Here is a 26,216-nt window from a genome sequence, read left to right as displayed (position 1 = left end):
ATTAAGTATTCCTACACTGCAAATTGCTAAATATTTTTGATGTGTTCTTTCGTTTAGAAAATCATATGCCTATGACATGATGATACACTATTAGTAACAATCTTTCAGCATTGTGTTATTATAGTGAAAATAGTATTTTAACAAACAACATTGTAGGAAAATTTCCACGAAGATGTGTCTGCATTCGAGGTAGACGAAATAACGCGATTCTTCTGTCATCCTCCTTTGCCATTTTTCTCTCGCATAACGTCCTTATTGGTTTATAGCGCCCCCTATAGGTCTATAGTAACGACGCTGCGGAATGAAAGCAGTGGGAATTGAAACTATGGCTGCCACTCTGTCTCTTACTCAGGTAACACACTGTTTTAAACACATGTAATGGCTACAGATGTTTTTGTTGATGTGTGTATTCGTTTAAATTATTTCAACCACACTAGTCCCCCCGTATGTGTTAAATCGCGGGTGCATTGCGATGTCTCGTCCTCTTTTGGGAAGTTGTCTCCTGCTATATGACTGAGGAAAGTTTCTCTGCTCTCGTCGGGGACTGCGTAAGGGCGTAGCTAGCGCGCTAGCTTGCTAGCCGACTGCTAGTTACTCTGCAGTATAGGTCTGTTTCAGAGTTGTCTTTTTGAATTCATGCTAAACCAATGTGTCTAGGACGCCGTTGAGAATGGAATACATGGTGTTTCGTAACAATGCTGCTTATTACAGCCCTGCAGAGCGTTTTACTGTGCTCCCCCTGTCTTTTGTTGTTTCTCCTCTGTCAACATTGCTTTCGCTAGAGCCATTATTATTGCTTGCTTCTTTGAGATAACGCGTCAGGATCAACACTGCCTTTATCAAGAGGGCTGTTGCTTGTTCTTATTTTGCTGGGAGATTATTCACCACAAACAGTCTAATAATGGAGCGATCATGGAGTGGTCATGTATGGGTGTGCTGTTGTCAGTGTCCATGACATTGGACGCATTAGTCTATATTCGCTGTGGTATCTTGCAAGTTGGGACGTTGTCAGTGTAGTACAAGCATACTTTTAGTGAGTTACAGATGTTTTGCTAAAGTTATTTGACGTGTATTTTTCTAACAGGCTCTATAATTAATAACATGAACACTTAGTCAGGGAAAATGCTGATGTAGAAGCTTTATGTTGCCATACTGCTGCAGCTATCCTGACTTTACAGTCTGACACCAGAATATGACTAGCTTTGAGGTTTTCCCTTTTTACAATTTAAAATAATAGAACAACCTCTTCTAAGAGCTTGTTTCAAAGACTCTCTCTGTCATGTCATGGTTTTTCAAGCTGCCATTATACTATAGAACCATTATTGCTGTTTGTAGTTATTGCTAGAATAGAACCTGGATTAAACTGTTGTATACAGCTGAGCAGTCTGGAACATTCACTGTTATCACTGTTTTAGAGATGCGTATCTATTGGCTGCCAATGTTTGAAAGCCAGCTTATAATAAATGATGTTTTACTGTGCTACACAATTAAAGAGTTGACAGTACAATAACCACTGTGTTGTGGCAGCCAACAGCTCCAGGCACGCCATTGTCTACTGTAGAAAAAGTGACATGGGCCAGAGAAAATACATGGGTGTGTGTGGGAGTTTAACTGTCATGTTATAGAATGGCCGTTGGCATAGCTGATTGTACGATCCGTTGTACTGATAAAAATGTATTAGTTCTGACTTTTCACTTTTGCTTTCATCGGTCTATTCGGAAAACAAGTTAAATGTAGACATTTTTAGTGTTCAGCGACTTTTATGGATCATTGGAGATCTTTGAGCAGGGCAGACAATGACACAGACTCCTGATGAACTATCCTCTGATCATTTTCATCACAGAATAAATACACATAAGGTGTGTCCTTGCCTTGCTTTAATCAGTGTTCCTATAAATACTCAGAGCGAGTGCAGTACATATGAAAACATTGAATAAAATGTTGCCTCTATTCACATGCTTCTCCTTAAAGACTGAAGCAATGACCCAAAGTGAACGGGAAAGGAAATAATGAGGAAATGACAAATTTCAAAGCTGTTGTCTGCTGACCACGTGAAACCGGACAATGTGTAGACTAGAACTTGAACAGGCGAGTGTAAGATCACACATTATGGGAGCAGAGAAACTAAAACTTGGTTGGTTCTGTTGAGTTCTCTTGAGAATCTTACCCTGGGAGGTTTTAGTTGCTTTTGCCCTATCTTGGATTGTATAGCCGCCTCTGGTTAGCTCAACCCTTTCAAACACGGGGAGTGGCAACTGTTTAATATCCTCTAATGGTGGCTGTCACTTTAGCTCCCACTTAACAAAATGTAGGCCTTCTAAATCTGTTTATGTTTACCTTGGGATGTGCATTTGATGGATTGGGAGAGTAAATCAACTATGTTGATAGAAATAGAATCCAGCCAGCTTTTTGTCTTCTATAATCTGTAATGGATCTGCCTCCTGTAGACATTTCAAAGCTGTCTTTGGCACATTCTGTAGGATGTGTTTTGCCAGCGATCGAACAGACACCTGCTGATAGTTACTGCTTATGCCAGATCTGTGAGAAGTGCAAAGAATCTCAAGTAGGCCCACATTTATACCTAAAAGTGTTTCATATACTCATGCAAACTGCCTAATATAATGGTAGTAGCAGCAGCATTTTGTTTAAATCACCCATGTATACTTGGTCTGTAGTAAACTGAAATTAATTTATACTGTCTTTCTTTCCTAACAGCTTTCCAGTGGAAATCCTGTCTATGACAAATACTACCGGCAGGTGAGAAATAGTCTTTCTACACAGCTAGCGGCCTGTGGATTTATTGGTTCGATTCATGCATGGTAAAAAAATATAAGGTTTCTGCATCCACTTAACCTTTCAAGATCACTCTGGCAAAGTAACACCTCTATATTGTCATCCCACATCAAGTCCTTGTGTGTGTAAATACAAGTTGTGACCTGTTTAAAGATGGCCCACTAATACACCATGTATACACAACATGGAATACACCTGAACTGTGGTCACCAGCTCCAGACACGATGCCTCCAGCATTTACCACTCATTCCTTTGCTCGCTTTTTCTGGTTTTCTTGAAATGTGGATGTGAAAACGTGTATGTAGCACGATCAGCACCTACATCCTGGTTTGATGGATGGAAACGCGCTCCTTTACTCCCACGTCTCTTGATTCAGCGAACGGGCAGCGAGTTCCTTAAACTTCGCTAAAGCACATGCGTCACCCAGCGTAGGTTCACGGGTCTGTCCCACTTGGTCGCACTCTCCTGCGAAGTGCAGGACCTGTCCTGGAGCAGACCTCACTGTGAGCGAGAGAGAGAGAGACGGCACAGAACACAATCAGTAGACTGTATGCATTGTGTTTTCTCGTCACACTCGCCTAATTTAGCTACGTCTCTCTGCTGCTCCTCTGATCCAACGCCACCCCTGGCCACGCCCCCTCCACAGCACAATATGCATGCAGAATATTGACAAATAATTTGCAGTGGTAATGTGCCAATGGCGATAGCTTATGGAAAGGGTAACAGCACCGTGGCAGTGGTATTGGTGTCATACTGATGGAAAGCGCCGTCAGGGATAATCTTGTAGTGGTTTTCTAAGCCCATCTCCTCGATGCAGTGGGCAGGAATCGCTCTCCACTCAGACTCAGTCTCTGTTTCCAATAAGGGAGGCCTGGCTATGAATACATGACGGACTCTCTCCCTCTGTCTCTGCCCAACCTATCACAGTGAGCTCTCTGGGTCCTTGGTGAGAGAGGACAAGAGGAATTGGCCAACATGGTTACTTGGAACCCATTAACAAACCACCCACTGATATAAGGTTTTGTTTTTAGGAAGATAATTGTACGTTTTACCAATTTGTTCAATAGTTAATTCAATTTGTTAACTTGCTACAGTTACCAGGCCGGCTTTCACACCTGAAAAATAAATAAATTGGATTTTCAAGCTGAAAGCCGTAACTCTCTCATTCTGTAACTCTTCTTATCTTAAATCATGAATCCAATTCCTTTAGCATCTGTTAATCCTAAAGCTGACCCACTGCTGCGATGTCGTTGAGCGGTTTTGCCTAGAGAGCACATCTGTTTCTGAATGTATTGGTCTTGTGTGTCTTACCTGGGTGATGTGTGTCTGGGTCTTTCTTGCGTCTCTCAACTGGGCAATGTGTTTGTGTGTGTCTTGGTCCGTCTTGCTTGTCTCACCTGGGCGATGTGTGTGTGTCTGTGGTGTGGTGTGGTGTGGTGTGTGTGTCTGGGTTCTGTCTCCAGGTTGACCCGGCTGGCAGCGGGCGCGTGGCAGCAGCCGATGCTGCTCTGTTCCTAAAGAGGTCTGGCCTGGCTGACCTGGTCCTCGGGAAGGTGAGCGCTGCGCCGCACCACACAGGATGTTCCGGTACCTCACAGGAAGTACCAGTACTGCACAGGAAGTGCTAGCATGACTCAGGAAGCACCAGTAGTGTTTACTGGCATGATGCAGCTTCCCTGTGTTGTTTCTGCCAATTGCGTGTTCACAGAATTTCATACAGTGTTGTTGTCTATCTTTCCTTCGTTTTGTAAATGATGATGATGATGATGTTGATGATGATGATGGTGATGACGATGATAATACAATTATAATATTTTTTATTATTATTTCCCCTTTTTTGTAGGTATGGGACCTGGCAGACTCCGAACGTAAAGGGTGCCTGAACAAACAGGTAATTGTTATCATCGGAGCATCTGTTGAGACAGCAGTTGGGATGTCTGGGTTTGCTAAGTTACGTCATTTTTTTTCCCAGCAATTCTTTATTGCCTTGCGGTTGGTGGCCTGTGCCCAGAATGGCCTGGAGGTGGCGCTCAAGAGCCTTCACCTGGCCGTTCCTCCACCCAAATTTGTGAGTTCGGTTCACTTGTCACTGCCATGTTAAAATGTGGATTTAAGTAAAGCCAAGCATACTGCTGTTCTTATTATTTAGGTATTTTAGACACACTTGTAAAATGGTTTGCAGGTGTTCTTACTATAGTGTAATTAATCATTGAAGTAAAAGTATCTTTTAAATGTTGAATTCATGGGGGAGTTAAGATCAACAGCGAAAGCCGGATCCAAACCTCCCCAACCGGTGTCTATTGACTGTACTGTATTTATCCTGCAATGTGTATCTGTTGTTCCTTAGAATTAAAACCCACTGATTCCTTTCAATACCAGAATGACACGAGCAGTCCGCAGTTGACCGGCGGGGGGGCCATGGATATTCCCTGGTTTGTCAAGGTAAAGGTGCAAAAAACGTTGAAAACATGTGATGAAAAGACATTGAAAACTTGGCTTACGTCCGGTGACTTACGGTATTCCAGTGCGACTATAAGCTTCACTCTAAACGCTCTAATCCTCTGTGTTTCTGGTGTCGCTGGTGTTGCTGATGCTCCAGGCAGAGGAGAAGATGAAGTTCGACACTATCTTTGACAGCCTGTTCCCTGTGGGAGGGTACCTCACGGGGGACAAGGTCAAGCCGGTCCTCCTCAACTCCAAGCTCCCCGTGGACGTCCTGGGCAGGGTAGGAAGAGATACAGATCTCAGCATGCCTCTGTTTGACATATAGTGACGGCGTGAAAGGCTGATGTTACGGACAAAACTCGACGCTGAGCGTTGAACTTGTGCTAGCTGTGTGATATTTTTTTTTTTAAAGCGAAATGTGATTACATTTAAGAGATAATATAATAAACCTGCAATAACCTATTCTTGTTTTTTCTTTTTGTGTTTATTTGTGTTTTTATCAAGGTTTGGGAGCTCAGTGACATTGACAGGGATGGAATGCTCGAGAGAGATGAATTTGCTGTGGTAGGAAATAGCCCACATTCATTACGTATGGCTTAGTCTATACACTTTTAATCAATGTCATAAGCTAGCTTTGGCTGTGTTTAGTTTCAGCTACATTTGGTATATGTTAAGAATATGTATTCCCCATGATAGAATGCATCCACGAAGGCATAGTACGTTGTTTATGTCCACAACATTGTATTACGTTACCTGCACGATTTACTGTTAGTACAACTAGAGTCAGATACAAAACTGTGTTGTGGAAGTTTTAGGAACATAGATTGGCAGGAACCAAATGCCTGTTCCTGTTTCACCCTCTCTGTGGTGATCTTGTCTGGAAAGTATGGTCAACGTTAGGTTAGGTGGCACGACATGGTAATAAAAGATGAAAAACTCTGAGCCGACTGTAGTGTCACATTGGGATTCGTGGTGCCACTGTTGAGTGCTTTTGTAAACGCCAGATCTGGACCTGATAAACAAAACCTTTAGGGGCATCAGTGGAACATATTCCCCACGTGAAACGACACGGTCAGGCCTAGGGCTGTTCAATTAATCTAATTTAATTAATACATTTTTGGGTCAAACGATCCCCAAACTAATATAATCGAGTTGGAATGATTTATTTTTTATTTTATTTTATTCATGATTCTCCAACTGCTGGATATATATTTATACATTATTTTCTATTTGAATATTTACTAATTGTACTTTTTTTGTATGTTTTTAAGGTGAAATTTCAAAGTTCTCAGTTATTAATTGTTTTTTTTAGAGAAATGCTGTATAAATGCATCATTTTTCAAACTAAAAAATAATCGTGATTTAAATATTGACCAAAATAATCGTGGTTATGATTTTTTTTCCTTAATCGTGGAGCCCGAGGCCTCCGAGACGGACTCCCACCGACGGGGATGCTAACCATCGCTCTGTGTCCTCCCCACAGGCCATGTACCTGGTGTACAGAGCCCTGGAGGGGGAGCCGGTGCCCATGTCCCTCCCGCCCCCGCTGGTGCCCCCCTCCAAGAGGAAAAAACCCACCGTGCCCTCGGGGATGCCCCTGCTGCCGTCGCCGCCCTCCACCAAAGACGCCCGCTCCGCCCACTCGGGGGCCAAGAGCGCCCACCACGCCCCCAAGCCGGCCCCCGCCCCGGCCCCGGCCCCCGCCCCCGCCCCGGCCCCCACGCCGGCCACGGCCCCCACGTCGTCCCCCACGCCGGCCGCCGCCCCCGTGAGTGCCGCTCTACCACTCCGTCCTCCCCGTCCCACCAGAAAGTAGAACACATGGACGCAGATTTGAAAGGGTTTAGGGGTCACGCTTCAAATAATGATTTCCAATCAGCCAATCGGGCAGACAGAGATGGTCACGGTGAAGGATTTATTAAATTATTCAGGGGGGGGGGGGGGGGGGGGCGGGAACGACACACATCTGCATATCAACTGTGTTGTACAATAACAGTTGTAAACCCTGCGGAAACAGAGTCCATCAGAAAAAGGTTTTTTTATATTTTATTACATTTATCGATGGAAGTGTTCGAATGGCGGTCTGAGCCGTCTCTCTTGTGTCCCCCTGGGGCCCCTCCCAGTGGGTGGTCTCCCCTGCAGACAAGGCCAAGTACGACGAGCTGTTCAGCAAGACGGACGGAGACATGGACGGCCTGGTGTCCGGCCCCGAGGTCCGAGACATCTTCCTGAAGACGGGCCTGCCCTCGGCGACGCTGGCTCGCATCTGGTGAGCAGGGGCCCTCCAGACGGCGATCCAGATGCTTCCTTTCCACCGGACCACACACTGCCTTACTTTCTGCCATGCTTGTGGAGATATGAGTCGATTGAGGTGGAGCCAAACTCATAACATTTCACTGACGCAGTTCGGTACAGTGTGCAAATCTGCGGTTTGTCGGCCAGATCTATCACTTTTTGCCAAATGGTCCACCCTGATCTTCACCACACCAAGCCTGTGTGGAACATGACCATCTCTAACTTTAGACACACAGCCCTCAAACATCAGTATTAGCCGCGTGCTGTTCTGTGCACCCTGTTCCATCAGACGGGCAGAAAATGGGCCAGAGGGGCAAATCATTACTTGGTTATATAACGTGTGTGTGTGTGTGTGTGTGTGTGTGTGTGTGTGTGTGTGTGTGTGTGTGTGTGTGTGTGTGTGTGTGTGTGTGTGTGTGTGTGTGTGTGTGTGTGTGTGTGTGTGTGTGTGTGTGTGTGTGTGCGCGCGCGTCCACCCACCCGTGTTGTCATCAGGGAGTTGTGTGACATTGGAGACCTAGGGAAGCTAACCAGGGAACAGTTTGCCCTGGCGCTCCATCTCATCAACCAGAGGCTCACCAAAGGCCTGGAGCCCCCCCAGACCCTGTCGGCTGAGATGATCCCTCCCTCAGACCGACTCAGCATCAAGCAGGTAGGCCCCCCCCCCCCCCGAGAGGAACCCCTCGGCTCCCGCTGAACTGTGAGTGGAAGCTCGGGCAGCCTCCCTCCTATTCATTCATCTGGTTCTTCAATGCATTGCAAAGGCAGCCCTCATTGTTTTAGAGTCTTGGATACTTACTGCTATAGGTACTAATGCTACTCATGTGTTAAGGATCTTGTTAAGGGTAACTCTAGCAGAAGCTGTTCATCGCATCTGCATTGTCAACATAGTATAGTCTGGAATTTTCTTTTGCTTTTGCTGAGGACAACTGAAATCTTTGCTTGTTATTTTGTGTTGGCATTTGCTAAACCACAATCGTCACATGTTCAATATGAATGCCTTGATTTCCTCTAGACATAATTCCCATGAGTTTTATTGCTTTTAATTGATTACCTTCTTATTTGACTGACCTCTACTTTGCTCTTGTGCTGCGCCTGTCTTTTTTCTTCCGCTTGCAGCTGTGTAATCTTTGTCTCTTAATGCAACCACTGTTTGCTACTGCTTTTCACGCATGGCCACTTAACATCTCTAGGGATCTCTAGCCTGGATTCTGAGTGAGTGAAAGCCAGCTGAAACACAGGGTGCACCTCAATACCTTAGAGAGCCCCTTCTCCACACAACATTCTCATGCATTAGTCTAAACCGCTAATGCATTGTGTAACTTATGTTTCATTATTTTCAGATACTGCATTGATATAAAAAATGACTATATAGGTAACTGAACGAACTAATCGGAATCTACTTGATTGTGGCCTTTTGGCGTCCCTATGGCGTCCCTGTTCCAAAAATAATTATGCTGTCGCAGTTGCACTACGTTCCTGTACCTGTAGGACTGAGGAGGAATATGGCTGTGGTATTGAGGTGCAGTCACTGTAACTTTCCGAGCTATTGCTTCTTTTAAAACCTTGGCCTTGACTCATACATATTTGGAGTTTGTATTTATCTGATTTAATCAATACTGTTAGAAATATATAGTTTGTGTTTGGTATAAAAAGCAAAACCTTAAGTAAAGTATATTCAAGGTTTTGAAGGAATCTCTAGTTGTGTTTTTGACTGATTCCGCCTACGGTGTTACATTAATTAGCTTCCCCCCCCTATGATTCCCAATGTTTACTTGTTGTACAGTCTGTAGTTCTGTCATAGACATCCCTTTAGTTGTTTCGTCAAATCATTGATTTTCACAATGAATGTGTCTTGTGTTCTTGAGTCATCAACACAATGTAATCTAATTTCCAAGAAAAGCTTCATTTTTAACTGGAAATATGTTTTTTCGGTGGTAATAGATGTATATTATAAATATAGATAGATCTCTATTCGAGCATTTTCCCTTTTGAAATTTTTCTCTTTCCTTATTAGCAGAATATGGCAAATCTTGCAGCGGACTTCTCTGCCATCAAGGAGTTGGACTCCCTCAGTAACGAGATAGTGGATCTACAACGGTAAGCTCGTCCGGCAATCTCGTCAAGTCCCTGAGCAAAATTGATTGAAGACGTGTGTTGGCAGAATGGGTTAACCACGTCCGGACAAATATAGGCTATCTTTTCATACGCATGACACCCAACACACGTGCACACCCAACCACCTGTGCTTCCACACACCAACCTGCTTAAGGTGGAGACCGCACCCCTGTGTATTCTGGCTACAGGGTGGACATAGCGCAGATCTGTATCAATCTGTTGCTTCCCTGGCAATGGACTAATCAGCCTGAGCATCCCCTGCTCCCAAACACACGGTTATGAATTTCCCGGCACAGATTTTGCCGTAGGATGTCTCTCTGCATGTCTTTGCATATATTTGCTTCCCGTCCCCAGTAGCGTGACTTGCACCGTTCTTCCGTTACCATCAATCTTTTGTGGTCATCAAAGAGTCGAAACGGAAGGGTTATTTCAGCGTTTGCTTCCTTATTTTTTCACAGCTGAGGGTGAGAAGTGAGAGAGTCACAGTTTACGAAACGCAACCCAAAGTATCGATGCTGAAACACATCTGTGAGGTCCATTCGTTCCGCCTCAGCCTGGTGTTTTTTGACGTGTTCTTTTGGGACACATTCTGTTGCGTTTCATTTCCACTGATCAATTGAGCGATCTGGATGAGGGAGTCCCGGAGTATGCTTCCGGTTTGAAAACGAGCTAGGGGGGAAACGAGCCCTGCTTCCTCTTGCGGGGGGACCCTTGAGGTGTGGGCAGGCCTTCAGATTGGTCCGCTGTGAGTCGTGTGGAGGGCAGCAGCGATGCAAGAGGTGTTGCTACCATGATGGCTGTCTGTGGCTGCTTTAAGGCCACGAAACGCCACGGCCCCAGCAGTGGAGCTGCCGGGCGTTACTGCGTAGGGTAAGATATCAACGCCGGGACAATTTTGGGTCCAGTTGCTTTATTGGAAGTCCTTAAACAAAGCAGTGGGATCGAATCTCGAGCCCTTAATCCACTTACTTGGACGTTTTTTTTTTTTTTTTTTTTTCAGCTTCATGCTGTAATTGTGTTGTTGAGTGTCTGATATTGGCTGATGAGGGGTAGTGCTTTGTGAAATCAATTCTCGGTAGCTCTACTGATTCGGGGGGGGTGTTCATCGGTGAAGGGAAAGCATCCGTCTGACTGACTCATCGCCCGTCATCACTCTGCCCGTCATCCTCACAGTAGATCATCCCTAGCTGCATCACCCTTACCTCATCTCTTTTTACCTTTTTGAAGTTAGCTGGGGGACCAGAGAGGATATATGCATGGTTGAGGGGCATGTCAGTGCAGAGCTGAAAGTGTAAAGGATTTTAAATATTTATTGCAATGCACCTTTTCTTCTTTATGGGACTTGACGTGCGTGTTGCGATGAGGTTCAGCTCTTTGTTCTGCCTTCTGAATTCAAACCCCTCACGAGGTCTGCTCTGGTCACATGTGTTTTTTTATATCTACGATCTATCTGCATCCCTCCTTTGGAGAATGTTGCAGCGTATAATATCTTTAGTTATGACTAAAGATGACTGGTATGACGAGCTTCTGCTAACACAGCAACTGCTAAACGACAGTGGAAACTGTTAAATGGTTAATAGACCCCAACCCACGTCTAGCCCTCCCCCCTCCTGGGACCCTACAGGCTGGGAGGAGAGGAGAGGAGAGGGGAGGTGGTCTGAGCAAATGATGCTGTATGTTCAAACACCTCCCACTCCCTCTCTCTGTCTCTCTCTCTCTTTCTCTCCTTCTCTCCACCCCACTCTGCTTTCACTCTCCCCGTACTTCCTCTTTCCATCCTCAAGGAAGCCATCTGTCTCTGGCTCCTCTCTCGGCTCAAACACCAGGACGCGCACACTTTCTCTCACAAAGGCGCTGCACATGGGCTGCCCGCCCACATCTTCTTAGTCTCCTAGTAGCGTGGGGCTGGTACACACAGCCAACGCCTTCCTACACACGCACGCACAACACGCACGCACACACTCCACATCGACCCTGACTCTGGACACTGACTTGCTACCCAGTCTTTTTGCTGCAGGCGGGCTTCAGCGTGGTGGTGGTGGTGTTGGGGGGGGGGGGGGGTCCTCGGAGAATGGTTGCCCAGGGGGAGCAGCTGGTAGCTGGCCAGCCAGCTGGCAAAGGCTCAGTGGGCAGCTGGCTGGGGCTGGGGGGGCTGGAAGGGCTGGGCCTGCTGCCCTCGCTGTCCTCGGTGGCTAAGTACTCTTGTCTCCTGTGCTGGAACTCCAGGGAGAAGAGTGGCGTGGAGCAGGAGATCAAGGAGAAGGAGGAGACCATCCAGCAGCGCACCAGTGAAGTCCAGGTAGGGCCAGACGTTGCCTTTTGTGTGACTGCTTCTTCGCCCCTGACTTTTATTTTGAAACTATTCGTTGCCTTTGAATGATTGAAATTAATTCTCAATTTTGAAATCATAGACGGGGTCAGGATAATAATCAGATGGAAAATGCAGCTTATTTATCTTTGTTGGTGACTCACATCAAAATCGGTTTTCATACACGTAGTGTGTGTATATAAAGTTATTCCCAAATGCCTATGTGAGTCAGCTACCCTAATCAATACAGTTGGTAAATGCAAATGCTTTTATTTTATACTGTTATTGACGGATTTGGTTGGAATGATGCACTACAATTCCCAAAGTCAGAGTAGTGGTACTGAATCTTTTGAGCATCACGAACAAGGCTCTACTGTCAATAACGTACCAGGGCGACCTCTTCAGAGGCTCGGAGGAACTGTTAATAATGGTTCAGGAGACAAAGGGCGAGACAGACAGACAGGCAGACAGGCAGACAGGCAGACAGACAGGCAGACAGAGCGACCGGCAGACAGGAAAATAAAGAGAGGCTGATGTTGTTATGGAGATATATCTCCCTGGCTTCCAACCTGCTCTGATTCTGACGGATTGGACTCTATTTTGGGCGCAGACGATTTAAAGGGCCAGTGGTCTGTATCTGGGAGGGGGACGTCAGAGCGGTGGCGGTGGCGGTGGCGTCTCGGGGGACTCTGATTGATGTAGTTCAATATGCTATGTGGAGGAGGGGGCGTGGCCTGGAGGCGAGATGCTCATCTATTTACACTGTTGTTTCCCAGGGAGTAGGCGACGCAGCTCACTGAGCTGTTGGACTCGGTGATTCATCGGTCCCCGCCCGGTCGTTGGCACAACGCACGCACCCTCGCTGTGTCGACCTGCTCATTCATTAGCGATTCATCTCCCTGGTCCCTTCGCTTTCCAAGCGAAACTTGATTCGGTTGATGTTTGTCTATTTATCGAGTCGAATTTTTCCTTCATAAGTATTTTCCCTTTCTTGTTGGTGACTTCCATGTCTATTGTATCTATATCACATACTCTCTTAACTATCATAGGTCAACTTTACCGTGTTGTTTCCGCTTAGCCGTCACATTGTAGATCCCTTTCCCCCTGGCCCAGTACAGTTGCCGCTGGCCTGCAGCAACAGAACACTTTGAAATCCAACCCGTTTATAAGCTTATGCTTTTTGTCCGTTTGCTTTAGCTGCCCCGCTAGATAAATGTCTCTATAGCTTTATAACCTTCCCTTTGTCCAGCTTCTTTTTCAGGGTTGAAATCAGGACTTGAACTCATGAGGGTCGATTGGACCTCATACGAGTCCGTTCACGTTGATTAAAAACAAACACGACAGCAAACTTTAAGACCATTGCGACCACATCGCCCTGGTCCGACCTCGTGTTTCCTCCGTCTCTCCCACCCTCCTGGTCGTCCTCGTCCCCCTCCTCACCCCCCTCCTCACCCCCCTCTCTCCCCCCTCTCTCCCCCCAGGAGCTGCAGGACGTGGTGTCCAGGGAGAGCCTGACTCTGCAGCAGCTGCACGCTGAGCGCCAGAGGATCCAGGAGGCGGTGGACGAGCTGGACCTGGAGAAGAGCTCCCTGGAGGGCCAGCTCTCCCACATCCGCCAGCAGACCAGCCAAGAGAGCCAGCTGGTACGCGCGCACACACACGCACACGCGCACGCACACGTACACACACACACAGGGACCTTCACGCACATGGTACAGTACCATGTATTTATTTCTATCACACACAAAAATCACATACATATAGGCGTACATACTTGGAACCTTTTTAAGGCTAACCGACTGTAGTGGCTTGGTCGGTTTTGGATAATGTTTCCTCGATGGTTGGTAGGCGTTGATTCATTTGAGAGCTTCTGGCTTCCTGAAAACATAAATCACCAATGTTAATGTATTACATGCACATTACATGAGCACTCGCCCTGGATGTAAACAAAAGCATGAGCACTTTAGTAGCCTTAGCTCAAACCGGTAGCAGCCTTGTTCAAACACTTATTAACAGACTGGATCTGTACATCTTGGGGTAGAACAGAGGAAGCTAACGGGAGCGTAGTCACCCAAACCAGTTTGCCTAACTGGTGCTTTAAAGGGGACACATTATATACCACCAGGTGTGAATGTGATTAGCCTTACAAGCCGTTTTGATATTCTGCCCCATATGACGTCACTAGTGGGCGTGTCCACCTAGATCTGTGCTGGATAGATGAGCAACGTTTACTTCAGTCCACTGGGTAGGCTGGTAGACTGATCTATCCAGCACAGATCTAGCGATGTCATATGGGGCAGATTTTCGAAACGGCTTGTAAGGCTAATCACACTCACACCTGGTGGTATATAATATGTCCCCTTTAATGAAACCAGGATAAATGGTTAAGACGGTTTTATCCTCAGACCGGTGTTGTCCTGGAAGAATGTTTTTTCTTAAAAGCCAGTAGTTGCTATCAGTGGCGGTTCTAGGGGTGGGGCCACATGGGCCCTGGCCCCTGCTGAAATTCTGATTGGCCCCTGACGTGCCCCAGTGCCGTCAATCAATTGACGAGCGGAACTACCGCAGAATTCAACGATAACAGATGCAATTTCACACCCAAACCATTGGCGGCAGTAATGGGTCAATGCAATTTAGGAGAAGACAACTCCAGTGCAAGGCCGGTACGGCCCCTGAATGCAGCATGTGGCCCCTTAATGGCCCCTGTAGGATCAATAGGTCTAATTAGTGAAGCTTCAGTTTTCCCTTCGACTCATACCTCATCCAATATCCACAAAAATAATCCACCGGACCACGACGTGATGTTTAAAGGGTTTACTTGTCAAACGCAAAATACAAAAATCCTTTTCCACAATGAGCTTATGATTAGAGCTTATGATTAGAGGTAATTAATTGCGTCGAAATTAACACAATTAACTATTATATTATTTCACTTATGAAAATCCAAACGTCATTGTAAAATATGAACTTAAATAAAGCAAACAGGCATTTAGGGTCCTACAGCCCCTGTTTCAGAAAAATCCTCAAACCGCCACTGGTGGCTATACAGACTGGTCTGCTGAACCCTCCCTCCCTCCCTCCCTCCCTCCCTCCCTCCCTCCCTCCCTCCCTCCCTCCCCAGATCACCTCCCTGCAGTCGGAGCACGAGGAGCAGGAGATCACCATCGGCCAGTACGAGGAGGCACTGGTGCAGGCACGCGAAGAGCTCCTCAAGCTGCAGGAGGAGACCCGGCTGCTGGAGGAGAAGGTGCAGGGGGCACGGGAGCAGCTCACGCCCCTGCAGGAGTCGGTCCGGGTCTCCTTCAAGCAGGTCACACAGGTCCGGGCTGGCATCCTTCTCGTCGGTACCACTGAGTGGCTCGGTTTGAGTGGATCCGACTGCAAATCAAACCGTAACCCCTTTTGGTTGCAAGTCAAGCCCCCTAGCCCCCTGGCCAGGGGGCTAGGGGGTTTGACTTGCAACCAAAAGGGGTACTGGGTTCAATTCCATTGTCCCCGGTCTGCTAGTCGGACCTTCATGTGCGTAACACCCTGCTCATGAATTACCCAAATCTGAACTCCCTGTAAATCGCATTCAATGAAAGCATCTGCTGAATGATTAAATAGGACCTGGATTATTTTTAGCAGACTTATTAAATACTAAACTAGTTTATAACTAGTTTATAGTATTCAGCTCTATGAGGCCCCCCAGCAATAAGAGGAAATAATCTGTGCTGCCATCACGACATCCTTGAAAATGTCCACTCAACCAAAGTGTTTTTTTTGTCTTTCTCCTCCGGTCCAGGTGCAGCAGAAGCTGACGGAGCTAAAGGTGGAGGACAGGTCGGTGACGGCGCAGCTCAGCTGGAAGCGAGCCCTGGAGGACAGCTCTCCCGTCCTGGTCAACGGCTCGACGGGCCCCACGGAGGAGCTGCACCGTGGGGACCTCTACCTCGACGAGGACCACCCCTTCCACGAGCTCAAGGAGGACGAGGACGAAGAGGAGGAGGAGGAGGAGGAGGAGTTCAGCCCCGCCAGAAGCCATCCCATGAAGGATCAGGGGGAAGAAGAACAGTCTGAGGACGAGGAGGAGGAGGAGGAGGAGAAGGTTGATGAAGGGACGGAGAAGACGGAGAGCGAGAGGCTGCAGTCTCCGGAAGAGAAGAAGGCAAGGCAGGATCCCTTGGATGACCTGTTCAGCAGCCTGGCTTCTGGAGACCTCTACAGCAGCCTGGGCACTTTCACTAAGCCCCAGGAAAATAACATTATGATGGTAGGAAGGAATCACTGCTGAACTGTTGACCGTGTGTGTGTGGGTGTGTGTGCCTCAAAGGAATTCCCTGGCCCACATATAGATGGTAGACCATCAATTGAACCCTGTAGCTCGAGTCCTGTTTAGCAAGTCTTGGATGGAACGATTCTTCCATCCCACGAGGTCCTGGTCCATGTTGCCTATCTTTCCCGGTTTATTTCCACAGGAGAATAGAAACGGTACGCCAACGGTGGAATCGTCCCAAGAAGCGACGGACGAAATGGAGGAGTCCCCTACAGCCACACCAAAGGTAAAGCCCCCTTGTGTCATCAAACAGCCAAAACCCACGAATACTTGGCAGTATTGGAGTTGGCAGAGACACTTTTAGCACCAATGAGAATTAGTGGATACATGGAAAAAAAAACAAAGCATGCTTTTTTTTATGTCTTAAATATAAATACAGTAATACCTGCTTCTGTAAGCGCACTGGTCCCAGTTATGTTTCGGGTTCTGTCGAGCTCCTCTGCTGTAATGCGGTGCTCTAACCACGGGTCTGTGCTGCAGTTGGACTCCCCAGTACCAGAGACCGCAGAGGAGGCGGTGGAGTCCCCGGAACGCAGCTCAACCTCCCCAGCACAGAACCTCCCAGCCCAGGCCGGCCAGCAGCCCGGCCTCCAGGGTCCTCCTGAGCTCGGCTTCTTCCAGTCGGACCCCTTCACAGACCGTGGGTCCCCTCAAGCTACTCCTCGTGTCACGTCTCGGCTCTCAAATGATGGCGTTATTAGAACTTCCATGGGACAACCAGTGAACCCAATTCAACCCTAGTGCCAAACATCGAACACGGAAAGGGATCCATTGTTTTTCATGGGATTATAGTATTCTAGGGTCAACTATATCATCCTCGTATCGGGAATATATGATGCAATACCGGCGACCTCCTATTGGATGACGCCCATTTGTGTCTTTCTTTCTCTTTGTAGACGATCCCTTCAAGGACGACCTGTTTGGAAAGGCAGACGTGTTGGGTGAGTACAACACCCACAACGACGCTTTTATTACTGTCGGTACAGTAAGGATCTTCGTAGAACCAAGAGTCAAGCATTAGCAATCGTTAGGTTAACCCATCACCCGTATGCAACAAAGATGTAGCTCGGATAAAGTGCTACACAATGCTAAGTACTATTTTTAAGTGCATGGACGTACAAACAACCAATTAGTGAATACAGTGAGTGCCAGCACGTACAACATACAGTGTGTGTGTGTGTGTGTGTGTGTGTGTGTGTGTGTGTGTGTGTGTGTGTGTGTGTGTGTGTGTGTGTGTGTGTGTGTGTGTGTGTGTGTGTGTGTGTGTGTGTGTGTGTGTGTGTGTGTGTGTGTGTGTGTGTGGGGGGGGGGGTAATGGGGTGTCCAGGAGGTGAACTCTTGTGTCGTCCTCCAGATCCGTTCGGAGAGGACCCGTTCAAGGGCAGCGACCCGTTCGCCGCCGACGCCTTCTTCGCCCAGCCCGGCGAGGACCCCTTCGCCGGCAGCGGGGCGGGGCCGGCAGAGCCCGACCCGTTCGGCGCCGCGCTGAACAACGCTGCGGGCGCGCCGGCGACCGCCCCCGACCCGTTTGCCACCAACCTCAGCGGCGCCAGCACGTCTAATGATCTGTTCGGCGCGGCCGCCGCCGCCGCCACCGGCAGCGTGGATCTGTTTGGTTCCCAAGGCAACGGCCACGCGGATCCGTTCAGCTCCTCTCAGCCTGCCGTGGAGTTGCCCGTGGTGAGCGAGCTCGATGTTGTGGTTTCTGTACGATGCAGCTGGGGAACGAGGATCTAACATTGTTTTGGGTACACTACCCTGCTCGTATTAATTATCATACCGGTTTCCCTCGCAGAAGAACGCCACGCCCACCAACGATCCCTTCGCCCCTGGTGGTACAGCAGTGAGTGGCTCTGGCTCGGACCCAGGTAGGAGTTTCGCTGTGGCGCCACCCTGTGGAGGAATGTGTCACTGCAGTGGTTAACGTCTAAAACCAAGTGGTTTTCAGTGGTACTCATTGGTGAATAAGATCAGCATTTTGAGACCCACCCTTCTGCCTGAATGTGTCTTACAGATCCATTCGCCGCAGTGTTTGGGAACGAATCCTTTGGTGGGGGTTTCGCTGATTTTAGCGCCTTGGCAAAGGTAATTCTCCCCATCACAACTACATATTCTTCTTTTTTTCTGCATTCAGCCAAATTCCAAGATATTTGTCATACTATTGCTTGTTCAATCGTTGCGTTTACACCGTTGTGTATAAACAACTCATGGAAGTGTGTTTAATAGTCGTGCTTTACATATATCCAACTAATCGCTCAATACTTTTTGTATTCTTAGTCCAACGGCGCAGATGCGTTCGGTACCAACAACAAGAACATCTTCCAGGACGACACGGCGCCGACCAACTCGGACGTGCCCCCTGCACTGCCCCCCAAGACGGGCACGCCCACCAGACCTCCCCCTCCTCCTCCAGGTGAGCGTGCCCCCAAACACCCCCACCCCACAAACACCCGTCTAGCTCCACAGGTCTGTCTCTCTGTCCCCTCGTGGATCGTGTGTTCCCCTCTGTTCTGTGCTAAGGACTATCTTCTGCCCTCTCTCCTCTCCACTTCCTGTCCCACTTCCTGTCCCCGCCCCCCCTTCCCCACCCCAGGTAAACGATCGTCCATCTCGCGGACCGAGTCCTCGGACTCCTTCCACCGCCGAGGGCACTTCCACCCCCAGGGCTCCGGGGAGTTCTCCGCCACCACCACCACCTCCTCCAGCTCCTCCTCCTCCCTCCCTGCTAAAGACCCCCCGGCGGACCCCTTCGCCCCGTCTTCCCCCCATCGGCACGCGGCGCGCGAACCCGAGCGCTTCGCCAGCTTTGACAAAGTGAGCACCTCCCCCTCTCCCTCTCCCACCTCCTCCCCCCCGCTTCCCCAACCACAGGGTCCGTAGCTTGCCCCCCCCCCCCCCCCCCCCCCCACCCCGACACTGAATGAGGTTTGAGTTGTTACCGTTATTGTTTGTACGATCCAAACGCCAAATGCCACGATCCACACCCCAAGAAAACGATTCTGTCAATGACCACCCACTGCCAGTCATTTATCTCAGTTATTTTAATTTGTCTGATTGGTACATAGGTTGCGAATGTGAGTTTATTAACGGCTTAGGTGAGCCTAAGTTAACTATCAAGCAAAGTTGGCTCAATCGTTTTGATTGGGTTTCTTTGCTTTTTCGACGTGTGCTTGTGTATGTCGTAAGTTATCATAAATAATGGGATTTTTCTTGCGTACATTTATTCCTGCACATATTTTGCTACGATTTTTGGTGTGTTTGCAATTGCACTTGGGTTCCTAATCAATCATAGATTGTAAGAGCTTTACCTGATATATAACATAACTTAACAAGTTGAAATATATCAAAGATTGCATGACAACATGGTCATCGCTGCTCGATATATAAAATTATTATCTCTGTCGCTACTAATCGCTCCTGAGGAAGCCTAACTATATAATTATATAAATTACTTTTTGAATCTCTTGGCAGTGGGTGGTGAAATTAGCTATTGGTTGGTGTATGCCATATTGTGTTTTCCTCAAGAGTTTTGGGGAGAAATGGCATAATCAGTGTTGTGTACCAGCGAGCTAGCTAGGGACAACTCCCGACCTTCGGTTTGCATGTTTTGCTAAACGACGTGACCTTTAACCTCTGCACGTACTAACTATGGCCTGTATTCTGATTGGCTGCGTCTCCCAGTGACTTCGTCACCAGAACCACTGCTTCCAATATCTCGGAATCTCTGTTTTAGTTTAGTTTTTTTTTTTCATACTTTCCCTTCTCCTCCTCCTCCTCACCGCCCCCCCCCCCCCCATCGGCTGTTCACTCACGCATCTTTTCATTCATGTGTTCATGTCTCACCTCATGGTAGGGTCAGCTCTGCAGGGGCTGGCCGCCTATGTTCCATGTACTCTCTCTCTGTCTCTGGCTCCCTTGTCAACTACCATAAATAAAGAGTTAAATCAAGGGCAACTCCTCTGGCTTCTGTGTGCATCTGTGGCATGTCTATCACAGTGTTCTCCCTCACACGGATCGCTCCATTCTTCACATCCTTTTTTAATAGAACACATCCCTTTTTTGAATTAAACAAAACAAAGTTGAAATACAGCAAAGTCTACGTGTGGTTTCACAATTAGATGGGATGCAATACTGTTTGTGAAGGGTGTTTGGAGAGTATCAAGGAAATGATCACGTGACCTCTGTCTGGATCAACACCCCTTCTATCCTCCTTCTCTACCCAATCACCGTGTATTTCCTGGTTATGCATGCGCCAAATCTTGTTGCACGTTGAAGACACTAAACTGCCTGCTTCTTGAGCATTACATTTCTGCTGTTTGCAAGGGTGAGAGTACACAGGTCGTTGCGATTTGGCCCCCCCGTTCTTTAAATGTGTGTTTCAGAAGACGTAGTGTGTGTGTGTGTGTGTGTGTGTGTGTGTGTGTGTGTGTGTGTGTGTCTAGTGTATCAACGAGTCTGCATCGAAGTGCCCCGCCCCAGGCCCCTGTGGCCTGAGTCATAGACGTAGCCAGTCTACTAGGCGCTAAACAGGAATGGATTTCTCCCAGCGCTTTGCCTTTCTTTAGCCTTGCTTTTGCTTTCTAATTATTTATGCTCTTTTATTATTTTTTTTATATATGGCCCTTAACGCTTGCGCACGCACATGTGAAGGCACTTTGAAATAACAGTTTTCCATAAGCATGGCTTAGTCTCCCCCATTCCGCCCCTGGCACATGATTCCTCAGTAATTATTCATGCTGGGATTTTCACAACAGAGCCTGTGATTCATTATTACCAAAACCTTAAAGCTTGATACAACTGCTCTTAAATGAATTACAAATACATTGGATGGCCTCCACATTGTCCACAGGAGGACAGCATTCATTTCATCTTAGTATGGATTACTTTTATGCCTGTGTTTACAACATAATGTAGGTTGGAGCTTCGGTTGGGTTCATGCAATTACATGCTTATAGACATGTCTCTGCTTCTGTCCACCTGTTGTGTCTTGTGCTCTCTCGGCATACGCGTTTGTCTGTTGTTCCGCGTGTGTGTGTGTGTGCGTGTGCGTGTGTGCGTGTGTGCACGTGGGCTCTTGTGCACCCGAAGCAGTACCCGACGGAGGACGACATGATCGAGTGGGCCAAGCGAGAGAGCGAGCGGGAGGAGAAGGCGCGGCTCGCCCGCCTCACCCAGCAGGAGCAAGAGGATCTGGAGCTGGCCATCGCCCTCAGCAAGTCTGAACTCTCCTGAGGAGTAGGGGGCCCGCCTCCTCCTTAAAGCCCCCCTCCCTCCCTCCCTCCCTCCCTCCCTCCCTCCCTCCCTCCCTCCTCTTCCTCTTCCTCTTCCTCTTCCTCCTCGTCCCCTGGCCTTGAACGGCACAGCTCTGAGTAGCATGGCGTGCACCGCAGCCGGGAAGGGGGACAAGGATGGTGACGCTGCCCCCATGAAGAGATTATTCTCACCGCTCCAAACTTGGGTTTGGGAGCGGTGTTGTTGTTTTTTTGTTTTTGTTGGTCTTCCGTCAGAAATCGTTCTACGTGTTCGCCGTCATGTCGTGTCCTGGTATGGCTGAGGTCTGGCTGCTGATTGGGCGGGAGGGAGGGGGGGGGGGGGGGCGGGATGTCAGGACGCGTCAGATTATATGAGGAGCCGGACGGGTCGACCTGCAGCCAGCGAGCGATGGTCTCGGTGTGTCCAGACCTCGGAAGCATTTTGACGGTTCTCGTTGAAAAACAGAAAACCCTTTCACCACCACGTTCGTTCAAGAGTGACTGTTCAGATTTTTGTATTTTTTTTTATTACCAGCCGGTCAACAACGCTCATTGTAATTTATACAAGCAAACCAATACTACATTACTACATCCCCCTACGTGGCCTCTTGTACTTGAATGCCCCTTTCTACAAATCGAAATAGCATTAAAAGCTTGCTCTGCCAGTGTTTGAATGTCTGTTTATACATACTAGTGTTACCCATATTGGCATGTGGGTTAAATGTAAACAATACTACATGACTGGCCTTAGATTTACTTTTCACACTGCACTCTGGGCACATAACATTAGTCTGCTTCTCAGCCCTTGTTTATCACTAATAGCCCATTTCAGAACAACTTGAACTGCTTCATATATTTTAAATCACTCTCATACTTATACATTTCAGTTCGATTTTTTTTTTCGAATACCAACTGAGAACGAATGAAATGTTTTGTATTAGTGTGTAACGCACAAACACCACAACACCCTCAGACTGTTGCGGAGTGTCTCCTCAAACCATAATCCTAATTTTGTTTAAAGAAATATATATAAAACCCATTTAAGGAAATCGAATGAATTTATGTGCTTACCAATGCTTTGCAACAAATATATGAATGTTGAAACAGCGCTACCAGCTCCCCATTTGCTCCTCCCCTTGTGGTGTAACTTGTGTCTGCACCGTACGCTTCTCTCAGATTCTGAATTCAACGGGAAGGAGAATATGAAGGAAATATTAATTCAGGGTCCCAACAAAAAACGCAACAACCCTCAATAGTAATGTGTTTCTTCTGTTAGCCCCTAATTTCCGTGTCAATTGACACGATTTGCTTGGACGGTTGGCATGTGGGTCATTTGTTATTGAGTCAGTACCCCCGTTTCTCCACAGGGTGTCGCACCCTTCAGAGGAGACCAGTGGGGAGCTGACAACCCAGGCTGACGTTGTTGTTGCTGCTGCTGCTTATATTGGCATTTGTATAGAACCTTTTTTTTTTTTCGTGGATTTTTTGTTTTTTTGTGATACTGCGGTGCATTTCAAAGTCTTATGTGAATGAAGAGATTATTATTGTTTCTTTTCTATATTGTACAAAGGCCTGTCAACCCATTATCCCACGATCTCTCTGGGATTTAACTTGCAAAACGTTTTGTGTTGCACAAGAGCAGTGGGAAGGGCTTTGAAAGAGGCTCCTATTGCACGGTAACTACAAGCTCCTTCATCCTGAATCAGTGAGTCGTAACTCTTAGTGATTGATTTTTTTTATTGTTTTTTTTAGAGTCAAATAAGATCTAAACAAATTAGTTTAGTTCATAGACGTTGCTGAAGTAAAATGTGATTCTTTTTCTTCATAAGGGAAAACCTGATTTAAACCGGTGGACGTTACCCTCTGAAACAGCTTATTTTCTGACCAAACAATGCACATCCTTTGTCAGACACTTCTACCAATCTTAACTTTCAGATTTTGTTGAGCAATGTGTAAAATTGGCACTTAAATGAAGCAGTAGACCTAACCATCCTAATCAGCGTGGTCATAGCGTTCTATGTTAAGGTCAGTTATTCATACAAATTCCATTTGTATTGTAAATAATAACACCATGTGGTAGTCAGTGAGAAATGACATGCACACATTTGTGTGATTAAACACAACTCACTTGTAATTAAAGGTAACAGGACCCCGTTGTGTCATATGTATAGAATGCTATATTTACAAACCAAAAACCACTTATATTTCTAAGCTTGCAATAGAGGCTTTTTAAATGTAAAAAATAATTTTGTAACACGTGAGATTAATCATTATCCAAAGGCTTGATCATAATATGTTATGCATTAAACTCAAAATAAAATAAAACGAAAGTGTAACTTTTCGGTTGTGTGTTCTTTTGGTCACTTGCTTTATGTCATTAGTAGGCCCTGCATAGACGAAGTCAACTGATGGAGCCGTCCATGAACTTAACGCGCTCTAGGACCTAGGAGCCAGATTCCGATACATTTAAGTGGCAGCTTTTTTATGGTGATGGCAGGTCCAACACCTTTTCACTAGCAGATAGATAGGAAGGAGGAAGATCTTTATTCGGCTCCGCGCAGCCCATGAGCCAGGGGCTGTCTTATTTTACTTTTTACTTTAAAATTTCTGGCTTTACATCCCTGCTGCTCACCGGGTACAGGGCCTCCACATCTCAGCCCCATGAACGTGTTTTAGTCACGAGTCGTAAGTTTGTCGCCCGGAACTTACCCGCTTGTGGAATGAGTTTTATCACGAATTGGAGAAGAAGCGGAAAGAAAAATGACAGCAACAAGTGAGTAGTCCACATCAAATGTTACTTCATTTGAACTTCGTGTTTTCCTGTCGGAATCGTCTCTGGGCAAGGTGGGATGGGCAGAACTGGGTTTAAAACCGTAGCCCAGTGAGTGACAGGGTTGAACAATCAATACCACACTTCACTTAATTTCCGTGGAAAACTATTTGAAGCAGCATTGAGTGTGAAGGAGCGGCCACGATCCATTTAGTTGAATAGGGCTAGGAGGTAGGCTCATGGGACGAATCAGTTTTAAATACGATTTATCCATCTTTATGTGTGTAATATTATGTTATAGAGTCCTATTCAATGTTTTGTGTTCTAAATGTGTTGAGAACAGCCCTGTTTATGACATATTTCCTTACATATATTTATTGTCCAGTTTCCACTCATTATGCAAATACTTGCATAGCACTTTTCACGCGTGCTTGTAATGCCGCTTCCTGTACTGTCTCTAAACAAACGTTTCTGCAGTGATGCTGTCGTGGCGAAAGACAGCCCCGACGGACCAAGCTCCCCAAGCCGGTTCGGTCACATACTTTATACACGCACACACTCGCACTCGTACACACACACACACACACACACACTCACACTCACACTCACACTGTATGTGTGTGTGTGTGTGTGTGTGTGTGTGTGTGTGTGTGTGGTACACCATCACATGTACACCACCGGCCTGTTTTGTTGAGGTCTACAGTACACGCTGACAGATCCTGTCTAACAGACTCTTTTTTCTGTTTTCCTCCAGGTTGTCAGTCATTAATAGCCCAGAGATGGATCCTATCATCGCAGATTTTAGGTAGTCTGACCTATCATTCAGTGTTATTACATGTTAGTAGGCCCGCTGTACTCCAAATGGGCAAAGTGGTTAACATATTTCCATGAATTACTGGTTATAATCAAATGGACAACATTTCGTGTTCCCATTTGCGTATGAGTTTAATTTTGGGGTCCACTTTCTGTATTTGTTATTTTATTCATGATTTTACATCTTTAGTGCATATTTGTTGAGGTTTATTGTGACGACTAGTATTACAACCACCAGATATTAGCCTGTGTGGTAAGTAGGTTGCCCGGGGACTTTTCTGCCTCTGTGTTTCTATGGCTCTCGTTATCAAGTTCCCCGAACAATGGCCCTCTTTTCAGCCCTGGCTTTTCTCCTCTTTCTTTAAATGACCTCCATTCTGTTCCTCCCTTCCAGCCTACGGTTAGCAGACGACAACCAGGACTCTATGAAACCACCCAATGGGTAAGAGAGAAAATACCTTGTGGTTTACTCAATAACCCAATTCCTCCAACCATCTCTGCCATCTCACCTCACCAAGAGATGTGTTTCCTTGGTGACGGAGTCGATTGTTATTTTCTCCAAACATTTACTATGAATGCATATCCTGCTAAGAGACCTAAAATTGGTCTTTTAGTTCTGGGTCATTGCTGGTCCACAGTTTCATGTGGAGATAATTGAAATCCTCAAAGTGTCTCCACTTGTAGTACAACGCACACCCACACACGCACTCATAAGAACAGGAAGAGGAAATTACACCTTTTAGTTTAGTGTAGTCATGGGCTCACTCAGAATAGCATAAACCCTTTCTATTTCGAATATGACTTGATGTAGGGAATACCCCTAACCCTAACCCTTAGAAGCATCTAGGTCCTAGGATGTATTTAAGAATGAACGTCCACTCATCAAAATCCCCCCCACAAACTGCCATTTTCAACACTATTTGACAATTTGATTAAAAAGTGTGGGAAGTTCGACTATAATTGGATCCTCTAAATATATTTCTGTGAATGGTTAGAGAGCATAAGCTGGTTCTCGCTGGAGGCACGTCCGACAGCGGGTAGAGCTTCTCAGAAACCTCCAGAACGCACTGTACTAAAAAATGAACACAAATGTGTGGTAGCCATGGG

The 26,216-nt window shown here is 46.8% G+C and overlaps 2 protein-coding genes across 5 annotated transcripts in view; both read left to right on the top strand.

Moving 5' to 3' along the window:
* Window positions 1-270: 270 nt before the first annotated feature.
* eps15 (epidermal growth factor receptor pathway substrate 15) lies at window positions 271-23,866 on the top strand. Of its 4 annotated transcripts, none has more exons than XM_060067169.1 (25): window positions 271-352; window positions 2,716-2,757; window positions 4,257-4,346; window positions 4,637-4,684; window positions 4,766-4,861; window positions 5,173-5,235; window positions 5,393-5,518; window positions 5,743-5,802; window positions 6,722-7,006; window positions 7,362-7,507; window positions 8,029-8,185; window positions 9,554-9,633; window positions 11,878-11,950; window positions 13,441-13,602; window positions 15,081-15,278; window positions 15,744-16,211; window positions 16,417-16,500; window positions 16,755-16,914; window positions 17,171-17,215; window positions 17,629-17,954; window positions 18,070-18,142; window positions 18,289-18,359; window positions 18,552-18,687; window positions 18,868-19,088; window positions 21,366-23,866. In XM_060067169.1, exons 1-25 carry the CDS (start codon window positions 302-304, stop codon window positions 21,504-21,506), a joined length of 3,402 nt encoding a protein of 1,133 aa, XP_059923152.1. In that variant the 5' UTR covers window positions 271-301; the 3' UTR covers window positions 21,507-23,866. The 4 variants fall into 4 exon arrangements, with proteins under 4 accessions (XP_059923152.1, XP_059923150.1, XP_059923151.1 ...); XM_060067167.1 differs by having other exon boundaries at window positions 21,363-23,866; XM_060067168.1 differs by having other exon boundaries at window positions 9,551-9,633.
* Window positions 23,867-23,966: 100 nt separating this feature from the next.
* Window positions 23,967-26,216, top strand: part of ttc39a (tetratricopeptide repeat domain 39A) — a 25,797-nt gene continuing 23,547 nt past the window's right edge. The window contains exons 1-4 of the mRNA XM_060067170.1: window positions 23,967-24,299; window positions 24,774-24,824; window positions 25,051-25,101; window positions 25,504-25,551. Coding sequence (XP_059923153.1) covers window positions 24,091-24,299; window positions 24,774-24,824; window positions 25,051-25,101; window positions 25,504-25,551 — 359 coding nt within the window. The 5' untranslated portion in view covers window positions 23,967-24,090. The remainder of the gene's footprint in view (window positions 24,300-24,773; window positions 24,825-25,050; window positions 25,102-25,503; window positions 25,552-26,216) is intronic.

Source organism: Gadus macrocephalus, chromosome 12 (genome assembly GCF_031168955.1).
Source record: "Gadus macrocephalus chromosome 12, ASM3116895v1".
Classification (NCBI taxonomy): domain Eukaryota; kingdom Metazoa; phylum Chordata; class Actinopteri; order Gadiformes; family Gadidae; genus Gadus; species Gadus macrocephalus.
Note: the sequence above shows the minus strand (reverse complement) of the source record. Positions and strands in the feature narration are given on the sequence as shown.